Genomic DNA, 27442 nt, shown 5'->3' with positions numbered 1-27442 from the left:
ATGAATAAAAGTATACGCATATGCTGCCAAGATCAGGGCCTATCTTTGTATTCTTTCTGAGGCTATAGGTGGTATAGCCTTGTCTTCGCTGAATAATCCCAATAATGGCTTTTGCTCCAATATGATGGTAAAATGACGACTGTGTACATATCATACAGGCCATCTTTTTCTATTTCAGAGTATGCTTTTTCTGCAGTACTGAGTGTTCTCGATACATATCCTATAGGTTATTCTGATCGATCATCCATTCGATGGGAAAGCACTGCTCCCACTTCATAGGTTGATGCGTCACACTTTAATACCAACTTTTTTTGGGTCAAAATGTCCTAGAAGTGTAGATGATTGTAACAACTGTTTCACTTTTGTGAAAGCTTCTTCCTGTGTTGTTCGCCAAGACTATTGCTGGTTTTTCTTGAGCAAGTAATACAGTGGTGCCAGTTCTGTCGACAAATTAGGCAAGAAACATCCATAGTAATTGATCATCCCCAAGAATGATTTCAGTTCGGATGTATTCTTTGTCTCTGGAGCTTCTTTAATGGCTTTCACTTTTTCTTCAACTGGATGTAGGCCTTGTGAATCTACCTTGTAGCCTAGGTAAGTTAACTCTTTCATCTGAAATGTGCACTTTTCCATTTTCAACCTCACTCCAACCTGCGAAAAGCGTTTCAACACGTCTTCCAATTTCAGTGAGTCCAGTCACGAGAACGTCATCCAAATAAACTACAATGTGGGGCAGTCCCTGCAGTAAACTTTCCATGGTTCTTTGGAATATGGCACAAGCTGAAGGTACACCAAAAGGTGAACGGGTGTATTGGTCCAACCCTTTGTGTGTATTAATGGTAACAAACTTCCGGGAGGCCTTCAAAATTCCAATTGTTGATAAGCATGACTCATATCAAGCTTTGTGTAAGCATTTCCACCTGCCAGTTTAGTGTACAAGTCTTCAATTTTTGGTACAGGGTGTCTGTCCAACTTAGCCACTTTATTGATTGTTAATTTGTAGTCCCCACAAATTCGAATGCTTTGGTCAGGTTTGAGAATAGGTACAATTGGCACTGCCCACTCTGAAAGTTTTTCCAGTTTTTCTAATCTGTCCAGTTCGGCGTCTACCTTTTCCTGCATTGAATAAGGTACTTGAAATCTGAGGCATATTTTTGTAGTAGCTCTGATAGCCCATTAGCTCTCAGTTGGAAGATTTCAGTCCATTCCAATTTAATTTCTTTCAGCCAGTTTCGTCTGAGGAGACTAGGTCCCTTGCCTGCTCCCATCATCAAGGGTAATTTCACTGTTTGACCTCCGTAGTGCACTGTGACTTTACATATGCCCCTAACTTGTATGTCTTCTCCTGTGTAAGTTTACAATTTAGCATCAGTTTCTTCCAAATTTAGTTTACGTTCTCCATGATTCAGGTATTTAAAAGTATCACTGTAGTGACTGCTTCAGTATCCATCTCCCTTTTGATAGACCTCTCATTCACTCTGATGGCTACATAGATAGGTTCTGTTCTTCCTACCTTTAAATTATATAGTGAATAAATATCTGAATCTATTTCTTCAGGCTTTTCAACGCTGTTGATCTTATTGGGTTTTTACTTTTGTCTGACAGTCTGTCTGATTCTATCTTTACAATGTCTCATGAGGTGTCAATTTTGATGACAGAAAGAACATTCGATCTTTTTAAACTGTTATTCATTACAAGGTTTTCTGCTTCCCTCTGTTACCGTTATGTCATGTTTTTGCTGCTAAGTTATCTCTTAATTTGTCTGCTAGTGGTGGCTGCTTCCTGCTTCTGAGTAAAGCCTTGCAATTTCGCGCTCTTATTGGCTGAGGCTCCCCGCCCAACGTGGAGGATGGTGCCATTTTGCGCTCCTCGTATGGCTTTAAAATCCCTCTGACAGTGTAGTACTGCCCCTCTAACAGTGCAGCGCTCCCTCAGTACTGCCCCTCTAACAGTGCAGCACTCCCTCAGTATTGCCCCTCTAACTGTGCAGCACTCCCTCAGTACTGCCCCTCTGACAGTGCAGCACTCCCTCAGTATTGCCCCTCCATAGTGCAGCATTCCCTCAGTACTGCCCCTCTGACAGTGCAGCACTCCCTCAGTATTGCCCCTCCATAGTGCAGCATTCCATCAGTACTAACCCTCTGAGAGAACTGCCCTTCCTCAGTACAGTACTGTGTTGGGAGTGTCAGCCTTGATTATGTGCTTAAGGTTCTAGAGACCTTTGAAGTGTAGTCATTTAGTTAACAGGCTTCCCAATTTGTGCATAGCCAGGATGTGTTTGTCATCCCAGAATGAGATTCATTTTTTTTGTTTTATGCATATTTATTCTTGGGATTTTGGTGATTTTGGCCAGGCTACAGTTAATGCCCATCGTTAGTTGCTTCGAGGGGCATGAAGAGACATCCATGTGGGTGTGGGACTGGAATCACATGGAGGCCCAGAGCAGGAATGGTGATTGATTCCTTCCTCTGAGGGCTGTTAGTGAACCAATTTGGCTTTTACAACAATATCCGACAGCTTTCAGAGTCATTTCATCTGATGCGAGTCCACATATTCCTAGATTTCTTTCAGCATAAATGACCATATCATGAGCATAACAGTGAGCGTAAATTTGGGCTAACTTGCTGATTGTATCCCGCTGGTAATTCCAAACCTGGAACTTTAGCTGAGCATGGTAGCAGACAATTCAGGGTTCTGATGAAAGGCCACAGTTCATTATTTCTCTCTCCACAGATACTGCCAGAGCTGCTGAGTATTTCAGTATTTTCTGTTTTTTGTTTCAGATTTCCAGCTTCCGCAGCATTTTGCTTTTGTAGTAATTCAGGGGCCTGGACGAATGACCTGGAGAAATGAGTTCAAATCCCACCTATGGCAGCTGGGGTATTTAAAAATTCAATTTGTTAAAATAAAACCTGGAATAAAAGGCTAGTGTCGGTAATGGTGACCACGAAACTACTTAAAAACCTATCTGGCTTCCTAACGTCCTTAAAGGAGGAAATCTGCCATGCTTACTTGGTCTGGCCTATATCTGGCTCCCGATCCTCAGCAATGTGGTTGACTCTTAACTGCCGATCGAAATGGCCCAGTATTTATTGAAGAAGGCGCTGTATTCAAGAAGGTGGCTCATCACCACCTTCTCAAGCCCAATTAGTGTTTGCCTTTACAGTGCCGCCCACATCCTATGAAAGAAACACCTCACTCAATATCTCTTTACCTTTCAAGGGCTGAGCCAATACTCTCAAGAATAAAGGAAGACAGAACACGTATCATATCTCCTTCCTTCGATAACATCAAATACGATAATTTTGAGATTGAAGAGTATCCCCTGGCGGCCCAGGGTTTTGACTGGGAATTGTGGTGTCGTTACTTAAATCCTCCCAAGGAATGGTGGAACCTGGGAAACACGACAGCTCCAATCAGGTAACTAAGCACCAGTGAGTTGCGTCATAACTGGACTGGTTTCATTTATTATTCGCATATTTGCAGTTTTTCCTTTGGGAATCGTCTAATGCAGTGGACACTGTGGCTACAAGAGCAGAGAAGAAGCTGGAAATTTTGCGGTGAGTAACTCACGTCCCCAAAGCCTGTCCACCATCTTCAGGTCACAAGTCAGGACAACTGAAAAATCACCTCCTGTTGGATAAATAGTTAGCTTGTAAAAATAAAATCATTTTTTTTGTTTGACTCAGACTAACCCCTGATTACATCTCCACAGGAAACGAAGGACCGCTCTGAAATTAACAGCAAGCCTGAAATGTACTGAGTGGTGGGTCAATTCTGAAATAATGTTATCATAGGAAACAGAGAGACTTGGTGAGAATTACTGCTGCACTCATTTGGAGTATGCACCCTCATTAATATACCCCATTCAGAGTATACACACTCACTGATATAGTCCATTCAGGGTACACATCTTCATTCATATACCTATTCAAAGTATGCACTATCACTGATATACCCCATTGAGAGTACACAGTCTTACTGATATACCCCATTCAGGGTACACACACTCATTCGTATACCCATTCAGAGTACACACCCTCACTGATGAACCTCATTCAGAGTACACAGCCTTACTGATATACCCCATTCAGGGTACACACACTCATTCATATACCCATTCAGAGTACACACCCTCACTGATGAACCTCATTCAGAGTACACAGTCTCACTGATATACCCATTCAGAGTACACAGTCTCACTGATATACCCCATTCTGGGTATACAGTCTCATTGATATACCCCATTCAGGGTACATATTCTCACTGATATACCCCATTCTGGGTAAACCTTGAAAATAGGAGCAGGAGTCAGTCATTCAGCCTTTCGAACCTGCTCTGCCATTCATTATGACCATGGCTGATAACCTATCTCAATGCCATATTCCCGCTCTCTCCCCAAATCCTTTGACATCTTTAGAGTCTAGAAATCTATTTCTTCCTTAAATATACTTAGTGACTTGGCCTCCACAACCTTCTGTGGTAGAGAATTCTACAGGTTCACCACCCTCTGAGTGAAGAAATTTCTCCTCATCTCAGTCCTAAATGGCCTACCCCATATCCTGAGACTGTGACCCCTTGTTCTAGACTCCCCAGCCAGAGGAAATATCAGCCCTGTCAGAATTTTATACGTTTCAATGAGATCCTCTCTCATTCTTCTAAACTCCAATGAATACAGGCCTAGTCAGCCCAATCTCTTCTCATATCACAATCCTGTCATTCCAAGAATCAGTCCGATGAACCTTCACTGCACTCCCTCTATGACAAGTATATCCTTTCTTTGGTAAGGAGATCAAAACTGCTCACAATACTCCATGCGTGGTCTCACTAAGGCCCTGTACAGCTGTAGTAAACATCCTTGCTCCTATACTCAACTCCTCTCGCAATGAAGGCCAACATACCATTTGCTTTTTTAACTGCTTGCTGCACCTGCATGCTTGCTTTCAGTGGCTGGTGTACAAGGACACCCAGCTCCCTTTGTACATCAACATTTCCCAATCTATTACCACTTAAATAATACTCTACCGTTCTGTTTTTCCTACAGTAGTGGATAATTTCACACTTATCCACGTTATACTGCATCTGCCATGTATTTGCCCACTCACTCAACTTGTCTAAATCACCTTGAAGCCTCTTAACATCCTCCTCACCACTCACATTCCCACCTAGTTTTGTGTCGTCAGGAAACTTGGGAAGATCACATTTGGTTCCCTCATCCAAATCATTAATATATTTTGTGAATAGCTGGGGCCCAAGCACTGATCCCTGCGGTACCCCAGTAATCACTACCTACCATTCTGAAAAAGACCCATTTATTCCTATTCTCTGTTTCCTGTCTGTTAACCATACACACTCATTAATATAGCCCACTCAGGGTATACACCCTCAATCATATACCCATTCATAAAACACATCCTCACTGATGTACCCCATTCGGGACTAGTATTCTAGAGACCCAGGGTAATGCTCTGGGGACCTGGGTTCAAATCGCACTATGGCAGATAATGAAATTTGAATTCAATAAAAATCTGGTGATGACCACAGAACCATTGCTGATTGTTGTATAAACCTGTCTGGTTCACTAATGCCCTTTATGGAAGGAAACCTGCTGTTCTTACCTGGTCTGGCCTACATGTGACTCCAGAGCCACACGGGCAATTAGGGATCAGCAATAAATGCTGGCCTAGCCAGTGATGCCTACATCCCGTGAATGAACAAAAAAAAATTCAAGATACACAATCTCACTGATATATCCCATTTAAGATACACAGTCTCACTGATATACCCCATTCAAGATACACAGTCTCACTGATATACCACATTCAAGATACACAGTCTCACTGATATGCCCCATTCAAGATACACAGTCTCACTGATGTACCCCATTCAAGATACACAGTCTCACTGATGTACCCCATTCAAGATACACAGTCAGGCAGTCTCACTGATGTACCACAATGACAGTGCACTCAGCAGCCTAGATACGCTTGCTTTAACTGAAGATTGTTTTGTATTGGGAACTGATGAGATAATCACTACTCAACTCGAGTTACAGGCCTCAAGTTCGCAATCACTATGCCTTTGTCACTTGCATGTTCCCTCTGACCAACCAACTCTCACACTCGTTGAACCTCTGCTGCACACCTCCAGCCTTCTCAACCGCTCACTCTGGAACATGCTCCCAGAACCTTTCACACCACCTGATGTTCCAAAGTGCTTTACAGCCAATGAAGTCTTTTTGAAGTGTAGTCACTGTCATAGTGTAGGAAACACAGCAGCAAGTCCCCTAGTCATTAGCTATTTAGGGAACAGTTTTTCACTTTGGAGTTGCCTCAGGAATATTTTTGGTTCATTATGCTCACATCAGCGACACTCTGCCACCTTAGAGTTTCAAGTTAGTTTGGTTGCTTCCCCTTACATAGTTTTACTCGTCATTGATTATGGTGCGCTAGGAGTGGATGGCTGCAATTTGATAATGACCATCCCTTTTTTTTAAGTGATGTTCGTTGAAGGATAAATAATATTCGCAAGACACTGAACAGAACTCTCCTGCTGTTCTTCAAAATACTCCGTAGGATTATTTATGTCCACTTGAGAGCGTGACAGGGCCATGGCTTAACATCTAATCCCACAGTGCTGTTAGGGAGGGAGTTCCAGGATTTTGACCGAGCGACAGTGAAGGAACAGCAATATGTTTCCAAGTCAGGATAATGTGTGGCTTGGAGGGGAACTTGCTGGTCATGGCGTTCACATGCATCTGCTGCCCTCGTCCTTCTAGGTGGTAGAGCTCATGGGTTTGAAAGGTGCTGCCAAAGGAGACTTGGTGATTTGCTGCAGTGCACCTTGTAGGTGGTACACACAGCTGCCACTGTGTGTCAGTTGTGGAGGCAGTGGATGGGGTGCCAATCAAGTGGGCTGCTTTGTCCTGGATGGTGTCAAGCTTCTTTAGTGTTGTTGGAGCTGCACTCATCAAGGCAAGTGGCGGGTATTCCATCACACTCCTGAGTTGTGCCTTGTAGATTGTGGAGAATCAAGAGGTGAGCCACTCGCCACAGAATTCCCAGCCTCTAACCTGTTCTTGTAGACACAGTATTTATATGGCTGGTCCAGTTCAGTTTTTGATCAATGGTAACCCTTAGGATGTTGATGGTGGGGGATTCAGCGACGGTAATACCATTGAACATCAAAGATAGATGGTTAGATTCTCTCTTGTTGGACATGGTCATTGCCTGGCACTTGTGTGGTGTGAAGGTTACTTACCACTTATCAGCCTAAGCCCGAACATTGTCCAGGCCTTGCTGCATATGGATATGGACTGCTTCAGTATCTGAGGGGTTGTGAATGGTGCTGAACACTGTGAAGGGAGGTGCTGACTTTTGGTTGCAATGTTAAATCTCTGTCTGCCTCTCCTTGTCTGCTCTCAATGGTTGATGTTAAAGACCCCATGGCACTATTTCAAAGAAGGACAGGGGAATTCTCGCCGGTGTCCTGGCCAATACTTAGCCCTCAAGCAACATCAGTAAAACAGATTATATGGTTATTATCACATTGCTGTTTGTGGGAGCTTGATGTGCACAAATTGGTTGCCACATTTCCGACATTACAATATGACCACATTTCTAAACTACTTCATTGGTTGTGAAGCACTTTGTGGCATCCAAAGGTCATGAAAGGCACTATAGAAATGCAAGTCTTTCTTTTCCTACTGTACCCTGAGGCAATTTCATGTGGTCAGTCACTCTGTGTGAACGAAAAGTTTCTTATACAATTCCTAGCTTTGTTTTATACTAATTTATTTGAACACTTATAATATCATGGTCTAATTTGACATAATATTCCAGATTGACTTTTGTCATATCATTTACATCTTAGCTCTCTGTAAGATCACCACCAGCTCATCTGGTAACCAGCCCAGGTGTCTCCAGCCTTTCCTCATAACTCAATCCCCGTCAAACCAGAGATCGGCCTAATACTCCTCGCTGCTCTGTCTCCAGTATGTGAATGTTTCTCTTGTGTCTCCATGACCAAAAATAGACACAGTCCTCGGGGTGGGTCTGACCAGAACTGGACATGCTTTCAGGGTGGGTCTGATCAGAACTGGACACTACGTTCAAGGTGGGATTGACCAGAATAGGACACAGTGCTCAAGACTGATCAGAAGTGGACACAGTGCTCAAAGTGGGACTGACCATAATAGGACACAGTCCTCAAGGTGGGACTGATCAGAAGTAGATGTAGTGTCAGCATGGGTCTGATCTTAATAATGTATTATCTGAAAACGACTTTCTGTGACTTGTCACCTACTCTGTTTGGCTGTATAATTGATGACAAAGTGACAATCTTATGACCTAAATCAGATCACACACACTGAATATGTCGTGACTCTGAATTGCCATAGGATTCACCCTCACCTGTACAAAATGAAAAATGTTCAGGAGCCGGTTAACCCGCCACACTGATTTTATAATTTAGAAACCCCCATTAGGAAAGGTCTTAACTCAGTTTTACTTCCTTGTGTTTTTTTTTGTTTTGTAGAAGCCCTGCTCTGATTGGTTGTTTTGTGGTAGACAGACTGTACTTTGAGGAGATTGGCTTACTGGATGAAGGCATGGAGATCTACGGAGGGGAGAATGTGGAACTCAGCATCAGGGTAACTATCAGGCAAAGCTGATCAGCCAATTTTCTTCTCCGCTTCTTTTTTTAATTGGTTTTGAAGCTTGGATTTGGTTTGAGGAAGAACACCAAACCCTGGTCTAGTAGAACACTGTTGCCCAGTTCCTGATCTCCAGTGTGTTGCTTTGAGTTTGTGTGCAATTCGAGTTCACTTCTGATTATGAAGCCATGGTAAAGATTAGGATGGTTACTGTGAGTGGCCGGGTGTAGATATTTTTAACTATTCTCTGCCCGTGATGAATGGGCAGAATCCTTTCATAGCTGGCAGCCGGATAGCAGCTTAAAGCAAATAATTAGAGATAAGCTGACACGTGAATGAATCTGACCAGTGGTCATCACCTTTACTTGCTACCTTTGAGAGAGCAGTTAATAAGGTGTATGGGATCCTGTGTTTTATAGAGACATAGAGTTCAAAAGCAAGGAAGTATGATGAACCCTTATAGAATACTGGTTTGGCCTCAAATGGAGTATTGTATCCTGATCTGGATATTGCACTTTAGGAAAGATGTGAATGCATTAGAGAGGGTGCAGAAAAGATTTGTGAGAATATTCCAGGGATGAGGAACTTCAGCCACATAGATAAGTTGGAGAAGCTGGGGCTGTCTTCTTTGGAGAAGAGAAGGTTGAGAGGAGATTTGATAGAGGTGTTCAAAATCATGAGGGATCTATATAGAGTAGATAGAGACAGACTGTTCTCACTGGGGAAGGATCAAGAACCAAAAGGCACCGAATGATGGTGAATGACCAAAGAACCAAAGGCGACATGAGGAAAGATGTTTTTACACAGCAAGTGGTTAGGACCTGAATTGCACTACCTGATGCTGCACTGTCGGAGAGGCAGTACTGAGGGAGTGCTGCACTGTCAGAGAGGCTGTACTGAGACAGGGCTGCACTGAAGGAGCGCTGCACTGTCAGAGGGGCAGTGTTGAGGGAGTGCTGCACCGTCGGGGGGCTGTATAGAGGGAGTGCTGTGCCATTGGAGGGGCAGTACTGAGGGAGTGCAGCAGTATTGGAAGGGCAGTACTGAGGGAATTTTGTTATTAGTTACTTTGTAATTAATAAATGCATGCGCTCGTGCCCTTATGATGTTCTCAGGGGTTTTTCTCATAGTGGTTCCCAAAAAAATTAACCTTTAATTCCTGGAGACTCCAGGACAATCCTATCCTAGCTGCTCTTACTGCCCCTTCCAAACCTGGATGAACAGTAAAACTGTCCAATACTGCAAGGGGCAAGTAATATTTCTCGATTGACACAAGCAGCAACACAGCTGCTTGTAAGGGAAGGAAATGACTTCATAAATAGCACACATCTAATTTACATGAAACACAAAACCACAAATATAAGGGACTTAATAAACACCAATGCTTTTCATGCTGGCACTCACAGACCACTTCATCCCAGCATCCGTGGCTTATAACCTCGTCCAAACTAATGGCATTGGGGATGGGGCCTCAGTCCGGAATCAGGAGCACCCCCACAAACCCCGAAGCTGGAGATCAGACCTATGTATTCCTGCACCCTGTTCCCAAGTCCTTCCTGACTTGACTGGAAGACAACCCTGTCTATTAGGTTCCGGCCAGAGAGCTTGTCAAGGACAGAAGACCTCTGCTGTGGGCTTAAAACTCGCTAGCAGGAGTCAACAACTTTTTTTTTTAACCTGAACAGCCATTTGAAATTTTAAAAATGGCTAAAAGAAAAATTATTGGGAAATGCAAGATGAAAATTGCCAAGAATCTTTGCTAGAGTGCATCATTTGGATATGATAAACAAAATACATGTATTGAATTTATGTATCAATAAAAAAGATCAAATTTAAAATAGACCTAACACTGAACTATTGTATATTTGGATATATATATTTACCATATTTTTTTCAGTTAAGTCACCTGTAAAACCAACTTTAACTAAAGATGCATAGAATTGAGGTAATTTTTCGGTTAATGATTCTCATGATAAAAGTATAGTTTCTAATAGCATAGTCAGAATAATTTATTGTCTCAGCCATATTAGAAACAATAATGTTTGTAACCATAAAACCTATCCTTGAACCAAAGACCTGACCTATAACCATGGTGCAGCTATACCACTCAAACAGGTTTATTTCGAGCACAGTGTTTTTTATTAAAATATTCTTTTGAAACCATAAAGCGCAGCACAATAATCAGCTTCTTCTCCCCGACTCCCCACCTCCCCTCATATAAACATGATTCTTACTTTTCTTGACTTCATTGTTTTTAGGCACTTTTTATTTTAGGGCTGAATTTTACATCCTGAGGGCGGGCGCGTGCCCGACCTGATCGGGCATAAAATCACACGAGAAGACGTCGGGCGATGTCATCGCGCACTCGTGCGATATTTCGCTCGGCGGGCACGCTTCCGAATTTGCGCGCGCCCGCCCGCCGACGATTGAGAGGGCGATTAAGCCCGTTAACGGCGCAATTGTCTCCGATTTTTCGTGGCCCGTCCAACCTTACGGTTGGCGGACGGGCGAATCGGCCAGGCAGCCTTTGCATTTTTCATCAAACCCCATCCAAGGGCGGGATGAAATCTCCGTTATGAAACGAAATAAAAATAAATATCTGTGGACAGCATTTTTGTCAGCTGTATTTTCAGGTGATCGATTGTGATGCATGGACATTTTTTTTTTGCAGCTTTTTAAACCTTTATTTGAGCGTTTTTAGGTCTGCAGCTCCCTGAGGCAGCTGTCTGCCTTCAGGGAGGTTTCCCGCAGAGCTCACCCGCCCACGGAAATGTCACTGCCTGCCCTCTTCCCGCCCCCACCCCGGCAGTGCTGAGCTTTTCAGCGCATGTTTCACGCTGGCTGGTTGTTAATTGGCCAGCCAGCGTGAAATCGCGGTTGGGGACCGATCGCGGTTGACGGTCTATTTTCCGACCGCTCCCAGGCCCGCCGATCGCACGTGCCCGGCAAAGGTAAAATTCAGTCCTTAATGTTATCCAACTGGGAAAGGTTGGGAGTCACAAATGCGATGTTAAAGAGCCACATGTGGCAGGCTGCAGACCCCTGCCCCCATAGCACGAGGCTGGGTTTCCCACCCAAAATTCCAGAACCCCCGCCACTTCCTTATGTAACCCACTCCTGTTAGCATCCAGGCCATGAAGCCAGGAACGAAACTGTGCGTTACTCTTTTTTCAGCTGTGTCATTTTTTCCCCAGGAGACATTGTCAACATGTCTTGGCAGTAAGCAATTTTCTTACAATAAACAAGCTCAAATCCCTCTTCTAATGCTATCTGTCAAGCCCGGCCAAAACTAGATAGATTATTCATTCATTTCCGCAGTGCGGTTCATAGGATAGTTAGTCATGAGGAAGATAATTCGGCCCATCTTACTTCGGTCTTCTGAAACAACCTCTGCTCCAGGTGCTGCGCCCAATGCCTTCTCATGGATTTCTGTGTCTGCTTCATATCATATAGAATTACATAGTATTTATTACTGATCATTTGGCCCAACTGGTCCATGCCGGTGTTTATGTACTACACAAACCTCCTCCCACTGCATTTCACCTAAAGCATTCTTCTATTTCTTTCTCTCTCATGTACATATCTCGCTTTCCCTTAAGAACATAAGAAATATCCAACTAAAACACTCTGGAGAAAAGCCTAGTTAATCTTTCCCGATAGTTATAACCTCTCAGTTCCAACACTCCTTGGATATGTAATTTTTGCAGGGTGACTGGAGAGTTGCAAATCTCTATTCCAGAAAGGAGAGAAGCATAATCCTAAGGAACTACAGACCAGTTGCTCTCACACCAGTTATGGATATTTGCTTACAATCCATCCTCATTGAACCTGAAGCCTAAATCATGGCTCTCACTGAAAACGGCACTTAATTCAGTTCGGCTTCATAAACACTTTTGATGTTTCAGTCTTAGTGGCTTACATAGGTACAGGAGTAGGCCATTCAGCCCCTCAAGCTTATTCTGCTTTTTAATTAGATCATAAATAATCTGAACCTCAATTCTATTTACCCATCTGTGATCCATATTCCTTCATGCCAGGGCTGCCAACTTGGGTTGAATGTATTCCTGGAGGTTTCATCACATGATATCTTGCCCCCCTCCCTCCCCCCACAATTCCCCCCTGCATCACTTGCCTGACATGTCAATCATCACAAAACCTTGTCTTCTCAGAGCCATTTTAAGGAGGACAGACTCTTTAATACCCACTTGGACATTTCTTAACTGTCAGTCAGACAGCTCTTTTCCCATCTCAATATTTTTATAGCTAATGAACAGAAGCATTCAAAGTAAATGAAAAACCAATGCAATTTTCTTTTGCTCTCTCTCTCTCTCGCTCTCTCTCTCTCTGGTTGCTGCGCAAGGCAGTGACCTAGAGATTAAGCTTCAATTGTTAGAGAATCCAGTCCAATCCGGGAGGGTTGGCAACCCCCACTTCATATCTGCTACAAATAAATCAACATCAACAACAACAACCTGCATTTAAAAAGCACTTTTAGCAGAAGAAAATGTGCAAGGTGCTTCACAGGAGCGCCATCAAACAAAATTTGACACCGAGCCACATAAGGGGCAGAATTTTTCAGCTCACGGGCAGGTGCGCACCCCGCCCGATTGGGCATAAAATAGCGCCAGAAGGCGTTGGGCGAGCGTCCTGACGTCATCCCGCGCGAGCAATCTTCAGGTTGGCGGGCGGGCGCGCGCACGGGTGTCTGAGCCGTGCCCTCCATCAATTAAAAGGCCGCTTAAGGCCATTAAAAACCCAATTGAACCCAATTTTACGTTGCCCGTGTGATTTTGCACTCGTTGCACGGGCAAAACGGGCAGGGGGCAGCCCACATTTGCAAAACCTCATCCAAGGGCGGGATAAAAAGGGTCAGCAGCAGTGCCAGTGTGAGTAGTGAGGAGTTTAGGAGAGAGTTTGCTGCTGGTTGCTTATTTGAACTTGACATCTTCAGCTCTGTTCTGAGCTTCATTCTGAGCATTTCTCAGCTTCATTCCAGGACTCATTGGTGTCTCCAAGACCCCCGGGGGATTTTGACTGTGTGGATCCTTCCAGGTATCAGACAGCCTTCTGTTACCCTGGTAATAGGGATTGTGGTCTCCGCTGGAGGCAACTCCTCTGAGGAGGAAGAGAGGGGTAGAAGGGAGAGGAGGCCAGGTGTCCCTATGCAGCTTCCAGGGGAGGGGAGAGATGCAGGCACAAGGAGCGCAGGGCCAGCAGGCAGTCCAAGGACGAAGGGGCTGCAGAAGACGCCACTATCCTGCTGCTTACAGGTGGTGATGCAGCTACCTCAATATGTCCGAGGTGCAATGCCGAAGGAGGCTCTGCCTCTCCAAGGAGACTGTGACCTCCATTTGTCAGATGATCGGCCCTGAGATCAGCTCCAACTGTGTGGGTGGACACCCCATGCCAGTGGCTCTAAAAGTCATAGTGTCTCTCAACTTCTCTGCTTCCGGACCTTTCCAGGGGTCAGTGGGGGATCTGTGTGGAGTGTCCCAATCAGCTGTCCACAGTTGCATCAAGCTGGTGACAGAAGCTCTGTTCAGGTGGGTACTGACATTTATTCATTTCCGTATGGACGAGGCCAGCCAGGCTGAGCGAGCCAGAGGCTTCGCAGTGATTGCTAGGTTCCCCTGCGTCCAGGGTGCCATCGACTGCACACATGTGGCCATCAAGGCGCCAGTGGGTCAGCCGGGTGCCTTCGTCAACAGGAAGGGCTTCCACTCTCTGATAGTGTGTGACCACAGGATGCAGACTCTGTAAGTCTGTGCCTGGTACCCTGGCAGCTCCCATGGCGCTTATATCCTCAGACACTCCCAGGTGCCGAGGCTCCAGCCTGACTGGATGATGGCTGCTGGGTGACAAGGGCTATCCATTGAAAAGCTGGCTAATGACGCCTCTCTGCCACCCAAGAATAGAGGCAGAGCAGCGGTGTAACAGGAGTCATGCCTCCATAAGGGCTGTGATAGAGAGGACCATAGACCTTCTGAAGATGCGCTTCCGATGCCTGGACCGTTCAGGACGAGCACTACAATACCCCTCAGAGTGGGTGTCACTGATCGTGGTTGCATGCTGCGCTCTCCACAATCTGGCACTGTCAAGGGGGGACCCACTGGAGGAAGAAGATGATGACGCAGCTCCACAGGCCAGAGAGGATGAATCCAGTAGTGAATTAGAAGAAGATCCCGGTGAGGAGGACCCTGAGGGCATGGAGGCAGACTCTATATCCTTCAGGGAGGCAGGGACACAAGGGATGCCTTGATCCAATGCTCCTTCAGTTAGGCTGCCAAAGATCAGCTTTAACCTCACACCAGGGGTGCCGCCTCCATCCCAGGTGTCTGAAATAACCCTTTCATTTGAACCCAAAGTCCACCCAGTGCCTGTGCAATAAAGTTCAGAATCACTCATGTCCAGCATTACATACTGACGTACCCTGCTCCAAAAAAAAAAGGTGAAGCACACTCAGATCATTATGACAAATACAAAATTTACCTCATTTTGACAATCCAAACAAATTAGCATAACCTTCTCTGGTCTTTATTCCCAGACCAGTAAACATAGACCAAGCATTACAGAACAGAAGATCACCCGTGAGCAGCCCCTCTTGTGCTCATGGTGCCTTAAGCTTACGTTTGCGAGTGCTACGTCTTGGTGCCCCCTTGCTGGTAGTGGCATCGGAGACAGCCAGCTGACTCTGCTGTCTTGTTGGCTTCAATAACCTTGGTGGTTGTCCTCTGGCCAGTGGAGCCTGTGTTGGCCCCACCTGGGAGGAAGAGGCTGGTGCCACGGCTGGCATCACCCCAGTCATCGCAGCCTCATCAAATGCCACAGTCACTGGTAGAGGGGCAGAGGAGTTGCTTCTGTCATCCAGAGCGCCCTGAGAGGAACCCGCAGAAACGACAGGCAGCTCGTGTGCCAACATGAGGTCGCTTTGGACCCCCCTGCTCACCATTGATGGACGGGCACCTAGCTGGGATACTAAGTGCCTCATCCATCTCCCACATTGGAACTGACCACCTGAGGTCAGTGTCTGTGTGAGGGCTTGCAGGTCCGAGTGCCACCCCAGGAACCCCTGATTCTGTCCCTGGATCTGCCTTTCCATGAGAACCGCCACTCTCTCAATGGAGGAGGCATTGCACTCGGCCATGAGGGTCAACGCAGTGCTGATGTTTTGCATGGGCTCCTCCATAACGGAGACCATAGCACACAGACCCTCATGCATCTCTGCCAGATCCTCCTGCACATCTTGCTCATCACCTGCCTTTGACTCAGCATCGTCCTGGTCTCCAGCAGTCTTCCGACTGCTGACGCCCTGGGCACTCTCTGCCTCCGCCTGCTCCTCAAGCGAGTGTGAAGTGCCCTCACCACTGTGCACCGACATTATAGCCAAAGATCTAATGCCCACCGGGGTGCTGGTATCTGCGCTGGTGCCTGGTTCAGAAAGCAGGCGTGATGTGGGTGCATGTGAAGACTGGTGGTCCTCTGGCGTCATGGGTGGCTCTTTGGGGTCCTGCGATTGAGAGCGTGCTGGCAAATCCGAAGGAGAACAAAGACATGTCATTAGTTTAAGTCATCACATTGTCACTGTGCATGCCAGGTACCCTGGTGAGACAATGGAGATCTGCATCATGGTGCCATCCTTTCAATGCTCCAGCTCCAAGGCATCCTGCTTGGATCTGGCTAAGATTAGGAGGTTTGGGGGGCCTCCGCCTGTCTGCGACCTCTCAATATTGTTATGGCTGGTCTCTTCCTGAAAGGACAGAGGAGCATGGATTAGTCCATTCTCTACCTGCAGCGCCATTGCAGCCTGGCCAACCCCACCTGAGGAACACCTTGCAGGGCACATCCGATTTGTGGCCCTCGAGCCGCAAGGCACTCTGTCCTAGCAGCCAGGGCTCACCCCCTTGGCTGGCTCTGGCGTCATTGACAGTTGGCACTCAGACTCTAACACCCCTGAGCTCGACAGGAGGATGGCCAGACCTACCACACTGCCACATGTCAACATGGTACTCACCCTTGCCGAGCGCAGCAGGTCATTAAACCTTTTGCGGCACTGCATCCATGTGTGCCGCACAACATTGTGACCGCTGACTTTGGCTGCCACCTCCTCCCAAACTCTTTTTGTCAGGGGCGGTGGCCCCCTCCTTCCATCTCTGGGGACGAGGCTGTCCATCCTGACAGCCACCTTCTCTAGGAGGATCGCGAGGCACTTGTCCGAAAACCAGGGGGCCAAGTGCCCACCCGACCTGCACTCCCGCCTGGCTTTTCCAGCCTCATTTGAGGCCATGGCTGCGGCCTTCAGAATGCAGAAGATATGTTCTTCTCTGGCAGCCTTCAAGGAGTTGCCATTTTTAAACCACCATAAAGTCGCCATTGGACTCGGTGGCCAACAGGCCCCGCCCAGCCCTTCCTGACCATTGGGAAGACGTGTTTCACGCTGGGCGGGCCTTAATTGGCCAGCCAGTGTGAAATTGCGATCAGGAGCCGATTGCGGGAGGTGGCCTGTTTCCTGACTGGTCGTGGGCCCTCCGATCCCACTCGCCCGCCAAGGGTAAAATTCAGGCCAAGGAGATTGAGGACAGGTGACCAAAAGCTTGGTCAAAGAGGCAGGTTTTAGGAGGGTCATAAAGGAGGAAAAGGAGGTGAAGAGGATTAAGGAATTCCAGAGCTTTAGGGATCAGGCAGAGGGAGTAACATTTTTAAGAGTTTCCAGCTGAAGAGTTAGGGTATTTTTAAAAGCATTTCAGGAACCAGCTGAAGATATCCAAAGCTGTGGTTCTATTAACGCCAACGCATTTGCACAGGATGCACCACACATCTACTGCAACTTTGGTGGAAATGATTTTGATGGTTGCTGCATCATTAAACATCAGATGTCCAATGTTCAGCTGTCCAGAGTCTGCTTTCTCTGCATCCTGCTCTGTTTTGTTTCCTGTCAAGGGACCCTCCACCCTCCAGCTCAGAGTGGAGAGGTTTTTGATTGACATCTCAAAAAATGTTCAATTCACTTCATTGAAATGTTTGGCTGATGAATCATGAACCTCTTGGGACTCTGAATGGTCAATTATAGTGTGCAGTGTTTGGAAGAGTTTGCTGTTATCATATGTTGAACTTTCGGATGAACCTGTATGTCTTATCTGCTGAGCCAAGCCTTTTATACCTCTAGACTAAAATATTGCAATGCTCTTCTGGCTCTCCACCCTCCATAACCTTCAGTTCAGCCAAAATTCTGCTGCTCGTACCAAGTTCCTTTCACCCTTTACCCCTGCGCTCGCTGACCTACCTTGGTGCCTGGTTAAGATATGCCTTGATTTTAAATTCCGCATCCTTGTTTAAAAATCTCTCCATGGCATCACCCCTCACCATACCTGTAATCTCCTCCTGCCCTAAATCCTCCAAGATCTCTGCTCTCCACCAATCTTGAGTCTTCCTGATTTTAATCCCTCCTCCATTGGTGTCTGTGCCTTCAGCTGCACGGGTCCTAAATTCTGGAATTCCCTCCCTAACCTTCTTCACTTCTCTATGTCTCCCTAAGATACTCTTTAAAACCTATCTTGTCACCTGTCCTAATATCTCTTTGTATAGCCCAGTGCCAAATTTTGTTTGATGGACACTCTTGTAAACCCCCAGGGAGGTTTTGCTGCATTGTTGCTGTCCCAAGAAACACTTACAGAAGTCCCAGTGAGTGATCAGCTTGGCAGTTTTATTGCTGAACTTTTTTTTAAAATGTCCTCCCTTAGCATATCCCCTAGAACCTCAATAAAACCTCAGCTGGTGTTCGAGGCGCAGTTTTCCATTAGAACGCGGGCCATGGATACAAGATTAAATGTTAAGAGATTTAGAAGAGAAGGCAGATGAACCTTCTTTGTGGAGAGTCGAGATGATGTGCCATTCACTTGCGGCATTGACGTCTGAGGCAGAAACTAATATTAACATTGAAGATTATACTGGAGGCGTTTTGTTCTCTCTTCCAGTTCATTGCGCTTTGTATGTAACTCAGAGCTGACAGGATCAGGTCAAGGCGTGAGCTCCATGGCCTTTTGTTTAAAGCATAATCCTAAATCCTATCTAGGCCCAGATATTCTGCTCTCCGGAGGCAGCCCAGAAGATGCGCTTGAGGATCCCTCAGAAGCCCCCATGCAAGGACTGCACAGGAATTGCCCGTAAAGTTTCAATTTCCATGGGCAATTACCCTGCGTTTGGAACCTGCCGAAACTCTGATTTGAAGTTGGAGACTTTGAATGGTTCTGACTGACTTGGCAGAATAGTTACCCAGGAAAAGTTAGAAGGATTAAAACCAGTTCTAACTCCTGCGTAACTATACCCCCCCCACCCCCACCAAAACTAAACCCTGCCCCCGACTATCCTCTAGCAGGCCTGGACTAGAAGTCCAGGCAAGAAATATGCAGCTCCAGACTAAGGTAAGTAACAAGGAGTGGGAAGTGGCAATCTGATGGTGATTACCACTCCATGGAAGATTTGGCCCTAAGCTTATTAAGAATTAATTCCTCTTCCACATACTGGAGTTTCCTATTTGCCTTCAAAATTCAGGTCCATTTTTTAAATTAAATAGTTGAAGAGCTTCAAGTAAATTGAAGCAGACTTTTCAAAGGAAAGAGCATTTTGAACATATCCTTTCAAATGCTCATCTTGCTTGAAGCTGGACTGCCAATCAATCATTTTATATGAAATTGACCTTTTTCTGGTCAGTGATCAATGACAATACCAAGGAGGCTTTTCTGCTCTCAGGAATGAGCTGTACGGAACCAAGTATTGATGTAGTCATTAATGTTTGACTGGTAGGCAGGCAATCTGAAAACTGCTGTGCAATTTTTTTTTAATAAAAAAATCTCAGGATGTGAGCTTTGCTGGTGAGGTTGGCATTTATTACCCATTCCTAATGGCCCATGAGAAGGTGATGGTTCTTTCCTGAACCGCTGCAGTCCGTGTTGTCGGAACACCCGGAGTGCTGTTAGAATGGTAGTTTCAGGATTTCCACCCAGTGACAGTGAAGGAACAGCGATTTAGTTCCAAATCAGGATGGTGTATGTCTTAGAGGGGAACTTACAGGTGGTGGTCTTCTGCTGCCCTTGTCCTCGGTCAATGGTTCCCAAACTATTTTTCAAAGTGATCCCATTTTAACACTTGAAAATTAACATGAATGTAACAAAACAAAAAACAATAAAGCAGCATTGTAAAATTCAGTATGTAATTATTAAAATCTGCATAATTTAGATCAGCAATTAAAGCTTCGTATAAACATGAAAACCTGTCGGTTTAAAGTACTTTATGAAAATGCTGTTATTTTATGTACTCCCAAACATTACAAGCAAGTCTAAATTTTAATTCTTAATTTTCTAAGAGGATTTAAAATGACACAAAATGATGTTCATAGCCTCAGAGACTGCAGTTTCAGCGTAGATTCGACTATGCACAAAGCCACTTTAAAATAAAATAAATTTAATTCACAAGTAAATAGCTTACCTGAATGTGGAGCCATGCTCCACCCGACCCAGAGGAAGTGAAAAGTGGAGTGCTTCTGAACAGGCATCTCTTTCTATTCCCTTTTCTCTCTGGTATTCATCTTGTTTCCTTTCGAAAGTGTCTCAGCTACATGTCTCAAGTATTTCCCGAGAGACCGGCTCCCACATTCTATCCATTCTGAGTAAAGAAGTCTTTCCTTAATTCCCTTATGGATTTGTTAGGTGAATCATCAACAACAACAGGTTGTATTTAATTAGCTCACATAGTAAAACATCCCAAGGTTCTTCACAGGAGTAGTAATCAAGCAACATTTGACAACGAGCCACATAAGGAGGTATTGGGACAGGTGACCCCAACCTTCGTCAAAGAGGTGTATTTTAACATGTCTTAAAAGAGGAGAGAGAGGTAGAAATGTTCAGGGAGAGAATTCCAGAGCCTCGGCTTCAGGCAACTGTAGGTACGTTTGCCAGCAGTGGAGAGATTAAAATTGAGGATGCTCAAGAGGCCAGAATTAGAGGAGTGCAGACATTCCAGAGAGTTTTTGGGCTGGAGCAGGTTGCGACAGCCACTTACATCTGTATTTAACACTTAACGTAAGAAGCTTGGTTAGGGTGGGGTCAGCATTCTACCCTTCTGTCTGGTGGTCAACCATGAGCATGCTAAAACCCTGTCCTAGTATCAGTACCTAGGGCACCCACCATGGATGGATGAGGGGGTTGGCTGCGCTACAATTGCCCAGCCACATAAGAACCCCAGGTATTTAAATAGCTTTATACCATATATTGCACAGAGTATTATTTCAGTGTATATTTTTGCTGCTCGAGTGGAGGAGTGTGTCACTCTCATTGAGCCCGCAAAGACTAATCAATGTAAAGAAGATCAGCTTGAGGTTAATTCCAGGTTTAGGACACCACGAGGTCGATGAGAGTCATCAACAGTGATTAGAATCTGTATGTTAGAGAATATCCTTTTAAAGGTGTACACATCTGTCTTTCTCTCTTTGTCTCTCTCCCTCTGAGTCTCTGGATCCTTCCCTCTCTCTCTCTGTCCCTCCCTCTCTCTCTCTGTCCCTCCCTCTATCTCTCTGTCTCAATCTCTGTGTCTCTGGGCAGGATTTTCATGATAGAATAGGGAATTGTGAGTCTGGTCATTTCTCAACTGTGCATTCCTGGGTTCCGAATGAATTTGCGCTCACATGTCATTTTCCACCCAGTGAGTCGGGGTCAGGTTGGAGTTGGGTCCCGCACCTCTAGAAGCAGGGCAGAACTGGGAATGGAGGCAGGCGTGTGCCAAGGCCAGCAGGTTAGAAAGCCCACCTCTGTTCACTGGGACATCTGCTCAGTTCTATTCATGACTGTTAAGTCCCTTATCCCTCAACCTTTACCCACTTCGCACGCCTGCCCACCCCCATGCCCCTACCATACCCCCATGCTCCCTCCATACATCTTCCATGCTCACTCATATCTCCCATAGCCTCTCCATGTCCCCCATGCATCTTTCACACCCCCTCATATCTCTGATGTCCCCTCCATGTCCCCAACGCTTCCTCCGTACCCACTCACCCAGTATCCATTATGGACTGAACTCATAAACCCTATAACAACATGGGAAAGCCTTTGAAATGCTTATAAAATTGTCAATCAAACACACAGCTGTTCAAACTCCACTTTAAAAAAATGCTCTTCTTAGGAGTGCATAGAACTGTCAATCAAACACAACCATTCAAAAACAACTTCAAAGAAACATTAATCTATTAAATGGTCATAAAACTGTCAATGAAACAAAGCTCATAGTTCCCTTGACAGCTGCGTCAACAATTCCTGCTGAGCAAAATCCATTAGTAGGTGTTGGAACGCAGCCAAATATTCATAATGAGGTTCTATTGCACAACTGAATAAACAAAGCCTCCCAGAGTTGAATACAATTGAGTCTTTATAGTTGACCGAATAGATGCCTAGCCATCTGTTCAGTTTTTCCAAAGGCTCAACACATGGACTTTCAAAAAATTCAGACATCTATTTAGTCTTTTCAAAGGCTCGCCCGGTGTCTAGGCTTTAAATCAACATAAAAATCAAGCACATGTTCCAGATGATGCGTTAATACCTGATTCTCAATACTGTTGAATATGAAAGAGAAAGTATTCTAATGCATCTGAACATTAGATAATGCTGGTCACTTTGATTATCATTTACCTTTTAAGGACAGACCCCAGTGATCAATCACTGCATTGAAAACATACTTAACTTATCATCTTATGACATTTGAAGATGACAAAATGACGCCCTGTGCGAATTGGAGGGGAAATTCATTATTGTGGCCCTGCCTTTATTCTTGGCCACCTGATGCGGGTTTGCTGAGTGTCAGGATGTCACAATCCAGCACTCTACCTCTGTCTCTCCATCTGCCTGTCCCTCTACCTCTCTCTCCCTGTTTCTCTCTCTCTGACTCTCTTTCTCTCTCTGTCTCCATGTCTCTGCCCCTCACACTGTGCCTTTCTCTGTCTCTCACTCTCTATCTCTCTCCCTCTGTCTCTCACTCGCTGCATGTTTCTCTCTGTGTGTCTCTCTCTCCCTCAGTTTGTTACTCTCTGCCTCTCAGACTCTGCCTCTCACTCTCTGTGACTCACTCTCTATCTGTCTCCCTCTGTCTCTGTCTTGCTCCCCGTCTCTCGCTGTGTGTGTGTGTGCGTGTGTGTGTGTGTGTGTGTGCGCGTCTTGGTCTCTCTCTCTCCCTGGCCCAGATTTTCGTTCCCAGGTTGGGTGCAGAGAATCTGGAGAATTCCTGGCTCTGTGAACCCAACCTTTAAAAATGGCTGTTCGATTTTCGGGCTGGGTGGGGTAGTGTAGGGGAGTGTTGGGCTGGATTAGAAGTTGGGATGGGTGACCCTGGAAAAAGAGGAGGGTGGGCAGAAGGTCTGCCTCAGGAATCTGACACTGTGTCCAAAAATAAAAAAAGGAATAAAACATAAAACAGCCCTCACCGTTTGCACTCCTCACTGCCCCACACACTCCCCTTGCTGCATTCATGCCAACCCATGCTACCTCATGCCCTATACCCAGCTCATAACCCCTCATACCCATATGGCAGCTTATAATACTTTACCCATCTCCATAGCTCTCCATGCCAGCCTATGTCTGTGTACCCACCCCCATGGCCCTTTATAGGCCCTATGCCAACCTATACCCCGCCACCTACTCTTCAATAGCCCTTTATAACCCCTATGCCAATCTCTTCCCCTCCACCTACCCCCATGGCCCTTCTTAGCCCCTATGCCAACTTAGTGCCAACCCAGGCCCCTCACCCACAACCTTTTCCCTTACTCTGACCATGCCAACTCATCCACCATGGACAGACGTTAGGACCCATGCAGAGTTGAGATTTTAAAAAGTTGCATAAAATAAAATTCTGAGTATCTATTGCAGACTTCACTACATTGAAAAAAAAACTAATTTACTACATTTACATTCTTTCAACTAAATAAAGCCTCATAACAAACATTTCAGTTGGGATCACAATCCCTTCTAACAATAAGCATTGGAATTCATAGTCCCACTTCAAAGAGTTTATAACCACTTGTGGCTATCAATCAATCTGTGAACCGGCAGGCAGTTTACTGTGATAATGGATGGTTGTTAAATCAGTCATGCAGCACTAATCCAGTAATGGAAACTCCCAGGCTTATGCCATCTGACAGACTGAATAGCAAGCAATGATTCTTTTTAACACGACTTTTTTTTCAAAGATTTTAAGGGCAGGACTTTTAAATGCCTCGACAGCTTGACAGCTCCTATTGACAGGTGCCTTTGACAGCTCCCATTGACAGCTCCCATTGACAGCTGCCTTTGACAGTTCATCTTGATACTTTTGACAGGTTCCTTTGACAGGTCCTCTTGACGCTTCTGACAGGAGCTTCTGACAGTTTTGACAGTTGATTTTGACAGGTCTGTTGACAGTTCCAATGAGCTTGACAGTAATGGGTTTATGCACTTCTCATGCACATTTAACAATTCCAAAGGGCTCCTGACCTACCCCGTTGGTGGCCGTGTTTTCAGCAGCCTGGGCCCTAAGCTCTGGAATTCCCTCCCTCACTCTTTCTGCCTCCCTACCTCTCTCACCTTCTTTAAGGTGCTCCTTAGAACCCTCCTCTTTGACCAAGTTTTTGGTCACTTGTCCTTATGTGGTTCGATGTCAAAAGTTGTTTGACCACCCTCCTGTGGAGCGCCTTGGGAATTTTGCCCTATGCTAAAGGTGGTTTATAAATGTAAATTGTTGTTGATGTCCGGACTCAGCCGCAATTTGGACTCAGGCCTGAGTTGGAAATCCACTGCAGTTTTCCCACCAGATCCAACCTGAGACAGAGGAGGCTGAGAAAAGTGTCCTTCTTTCATCTGTGGAGCCAGGGGGAGCAGAAACTCTGCACGTTGGTGGAAGGGGAGCAAATTTCTCTTCGTTTGGGTGATCCCAAAACATTCAGACAGAGATTTGTTATGATCTGGAATGTGCTGCCTGCAAAGGCTGTGGAAGAAGATTCAATCATCACTTTCTAAAGGAAATTGGAAAGATACTTGAAAGGGAATATTTGCCGGGCTATGGGGAGAAAGCAGAGAAGTGAGACTAATTGGATAGCTCTTTTGGAGAGTTGGCATAGGCATGAAGGGCCAAATGGCCTCTTTCTGTGCTGTACAATTCTATGAATTCTGAGCATACTGTACATGACCTTTCTATGCCTGTGTAATCAGAGCAGAGTATTAGACTGTGGCTGCTGGATGCGACAGTAGCACTCCGATAACATGTTTAAATCAATAAGGTGAATAATTTCTGAAAGTTCACTTCAAGATGACATTTTACAGGGTCTGAATTAGCTTTCTTATCATATTACGAATAACAGTCCTGTTGAACAGAATAATTACACTGTGAGTGCACATTAGAGATAGGGAACTAGAAAATTAGAGAAGGTGTAAGAATCAAAATGACACCTGATGTTAATAATGATTCAGAATTACCAAGGTGAATATTATTTCAAATGTTTAGGGTAATCCTTTTCATACTTGGGATATGGGCACTTATGGCTAGGCCAGCTTTTATTGCCGATCCCTTGAGAAGGTGGCAGTGAGCTATTTTCTTGAACTGCTGCAGTCCATGTGGTGTAGGTTCACCCACAGTGCTGTGAGGAGGAAGTTTCAGTATTCTGACCCAGCAACAGTGAAGGAACGGCGATATAGTTCCAAGTCAGGATGGTGTGTGGCTTGGAGGGGAACTTGCAGTTGGCAGTATTCCTATGCACCTTCTGTCCTTGTCTTAGAGGTCGCAGGTATCTATTTTATCAGAGTTGGTGTTTTGTAACTGAGTATTGCTTGTGTACTTGCCTAACAACATGATGTGACAGGTTGATTACTGCCCAAAGTTCCAGGCTCAAAGGAGGTATTAATTTACTGAAAACAAATAACTTTCCTTAGCATTCGAGTTTCCTTGCCACCAGAAATTGTCCATTTTGGCAGGAAGAATAAAAAAGAAGCATATTATCTAAATGGTGAGAGATTGCAGAGCTCTGGGATTCAGAGGGATCTGGGTGTCCTGGTGCATGAATCACAAAAGGCTGGTATGCAGATACAGCAAGTAATTAGGAAAGCTAATAGAATGTTAATGTTTATTGAGAGGAGAATTGAACACAAAAGTGGGGAGGTTAACCTTCAGCTGTACAGGGCACTGATGAGACCACATCTGGAGTACTGTATGCAGTAGTGGTCTCCTTATTTCAGGGAGGAAGTAAATGCATTGGAAGTAGTTCAGAGAAGGTTTACTAGACTAATATCAGGAATGGGCGGGTTGTCTTATGAGGAAAGGTTAGACAAGTTAGGCTTGTATCCACTGGAATTTATAAGAGTAAGAGGTGACTTAATTGAAATCTTTAAGATCCTGAGGGGTCTTGGCAGGATGTTTCCTCTTGTGGGAGAATATAGAACTAGGGGTCATGGTTTTAAAAAAGGGGTCGCTCATTTAAGATAGAGATGAGGAGAAATATTTTCTCTCTTTGGAGCTCTTCCTCAAAAGACAGTGGGAGCAGGGTCTTTGAATATTTTTAAGGTCGAGCTAGATAGATTCTTGATAAGCAAGGGGATGGAAGGTTATTGAGGGTAGGCAGGAGGTTACAATCAGGTCAGCCATGATTTTATTGAATGGCGGAGCAGGCAAGGGCTGAGTGGCCTACCCCCTGTGCCTTGTTCGTATGTTTGTATGTATTTCTCGTACAGAGAATTCACTGGAATGTGACATTCTCAGGAACATTTCACAGACCTGTACAAACCCAGCACCGTTTCCCAATGTTCTTTAACCATACAAGGCATTTACATTATTACAGCATGGTGGAAGATTTAAGCAAGTCAAACTGACAGCTTTTCCATGATTACAAGAGTCAAACCAACAAGCAATTAATATAAACAGAGACTGCTGGAAATACTCAGCAGGTCAGGCAGCTTGCTCACTGCATGAGTCCAAATTGAATGCACCCGACTATCACAGCAGCAATTGGCCTCCCCGCCTCCGCACCCTTCCCCTCCCACTGAAAGTAAATGGGAGACTCACTGCTGAAAACCCTGACAGCTGAGGTGCCCAACGCTGCAATGAAGACCAAGTATTTGGGAGCTTTGGGTGTGGACATCTTGCCAGCTGCTCATGCAGGACTAACACTAACTCCTGTTCATTTATAGAAAGCAGGAGGCTTGTTTATTTTCTATCTTCTCTTCCTTCGCCTTGCGTTTCTCTCTCTGCCTTGCTCATCTGGTTTGCTTCGCGGGCATCTGTTTGTATTTAGAAGAAAAACAATATTGCAAGGTTTGAAAGTCCCAGCACAGAATCTTGAGCCAGGTTCAGAGGTTACGCCTCTCACGCTGTATTTGTAAGAGACGGCATGTTTCCAAAGCTAAGAGGGGAAAGAGGGGAGACGTTGGTTGTGCTACAGGGGATCCCAAAGCAGCAGTTCTGGCATTCATTCCAAGTTCAGAACCATCTAGAGAGCAGACTGAGCAATTGCCTGCGTATATTTGTGGAGGATTGAACAGGCTGCGACTCTTTTCTCAAGAAAAGAGAAGACTAAGGGGTGACCTGATAGAAGCATTTAAAACCATGAAGGGGTTTGATAGGATAGACTTAGAAAAGATATTTCCACTTGCTGGCGAGACCAGAACCAGGGGCCATCAAGATAAGGTGGTCACTAATAAATTCAATAGGGAATTCAGGCGAAACTTCTTTACTTAGAGAGTGATGAGAATGTGGGATTCGCTACCAGAGGGAGTGGTTAAAATGAAAGAT

At 45.2% G+C, this 27442-nt stretch overlaps 1 protein-coding gene across 4 annotated transcripts in view; it reads left to right on the top strand.

Moving 5' to 3' along the window:
• LOC144684931 (polypeptide N-acetylgalactosaminyltransferase 18-like) overlaps nt 1-27442 on the top strand; it is a 297659-nt gene that overhangs the window by 189399 nt on the left and 80818 nt on the right. For all 4 annotated transcript variants that reach the window (XM_078549348.1, XM_078549346.1, XM_078549349.1 and 1 more), the window contains 2 exons: nt 3223-3420; nt 8536-8650. In XM_078549348.1, coding sequence (XP_078405474.1) covers nt 3223-3420; nt 8536-8650 — 313 coding nt within the window. The remainder of the gene's footprint in view (nt 1-3222; nt 3421-8535; nt 8651-27442) is intronic.

The sequence above is a fragment of the Cetorhinus maximus genome, chromosome 9 (genome assembly GCF_964194155.1).
Source record: "Cetorhinus maximus chromosome 9, sCetMax3.hap1.1, whole genome shotgun sequence".
Lineage (NCBI taxonomy): Eukaryota > Metazoa > Chordata > Chondrichthyes > Lamniformes > Cetorhinidae > Cetorhinus > Cetorhinus maximus.
Note: the sequence above shows the minus strand (reverse complement) of the source record. Positions and strands in the feature narration are given on the sequence as shown.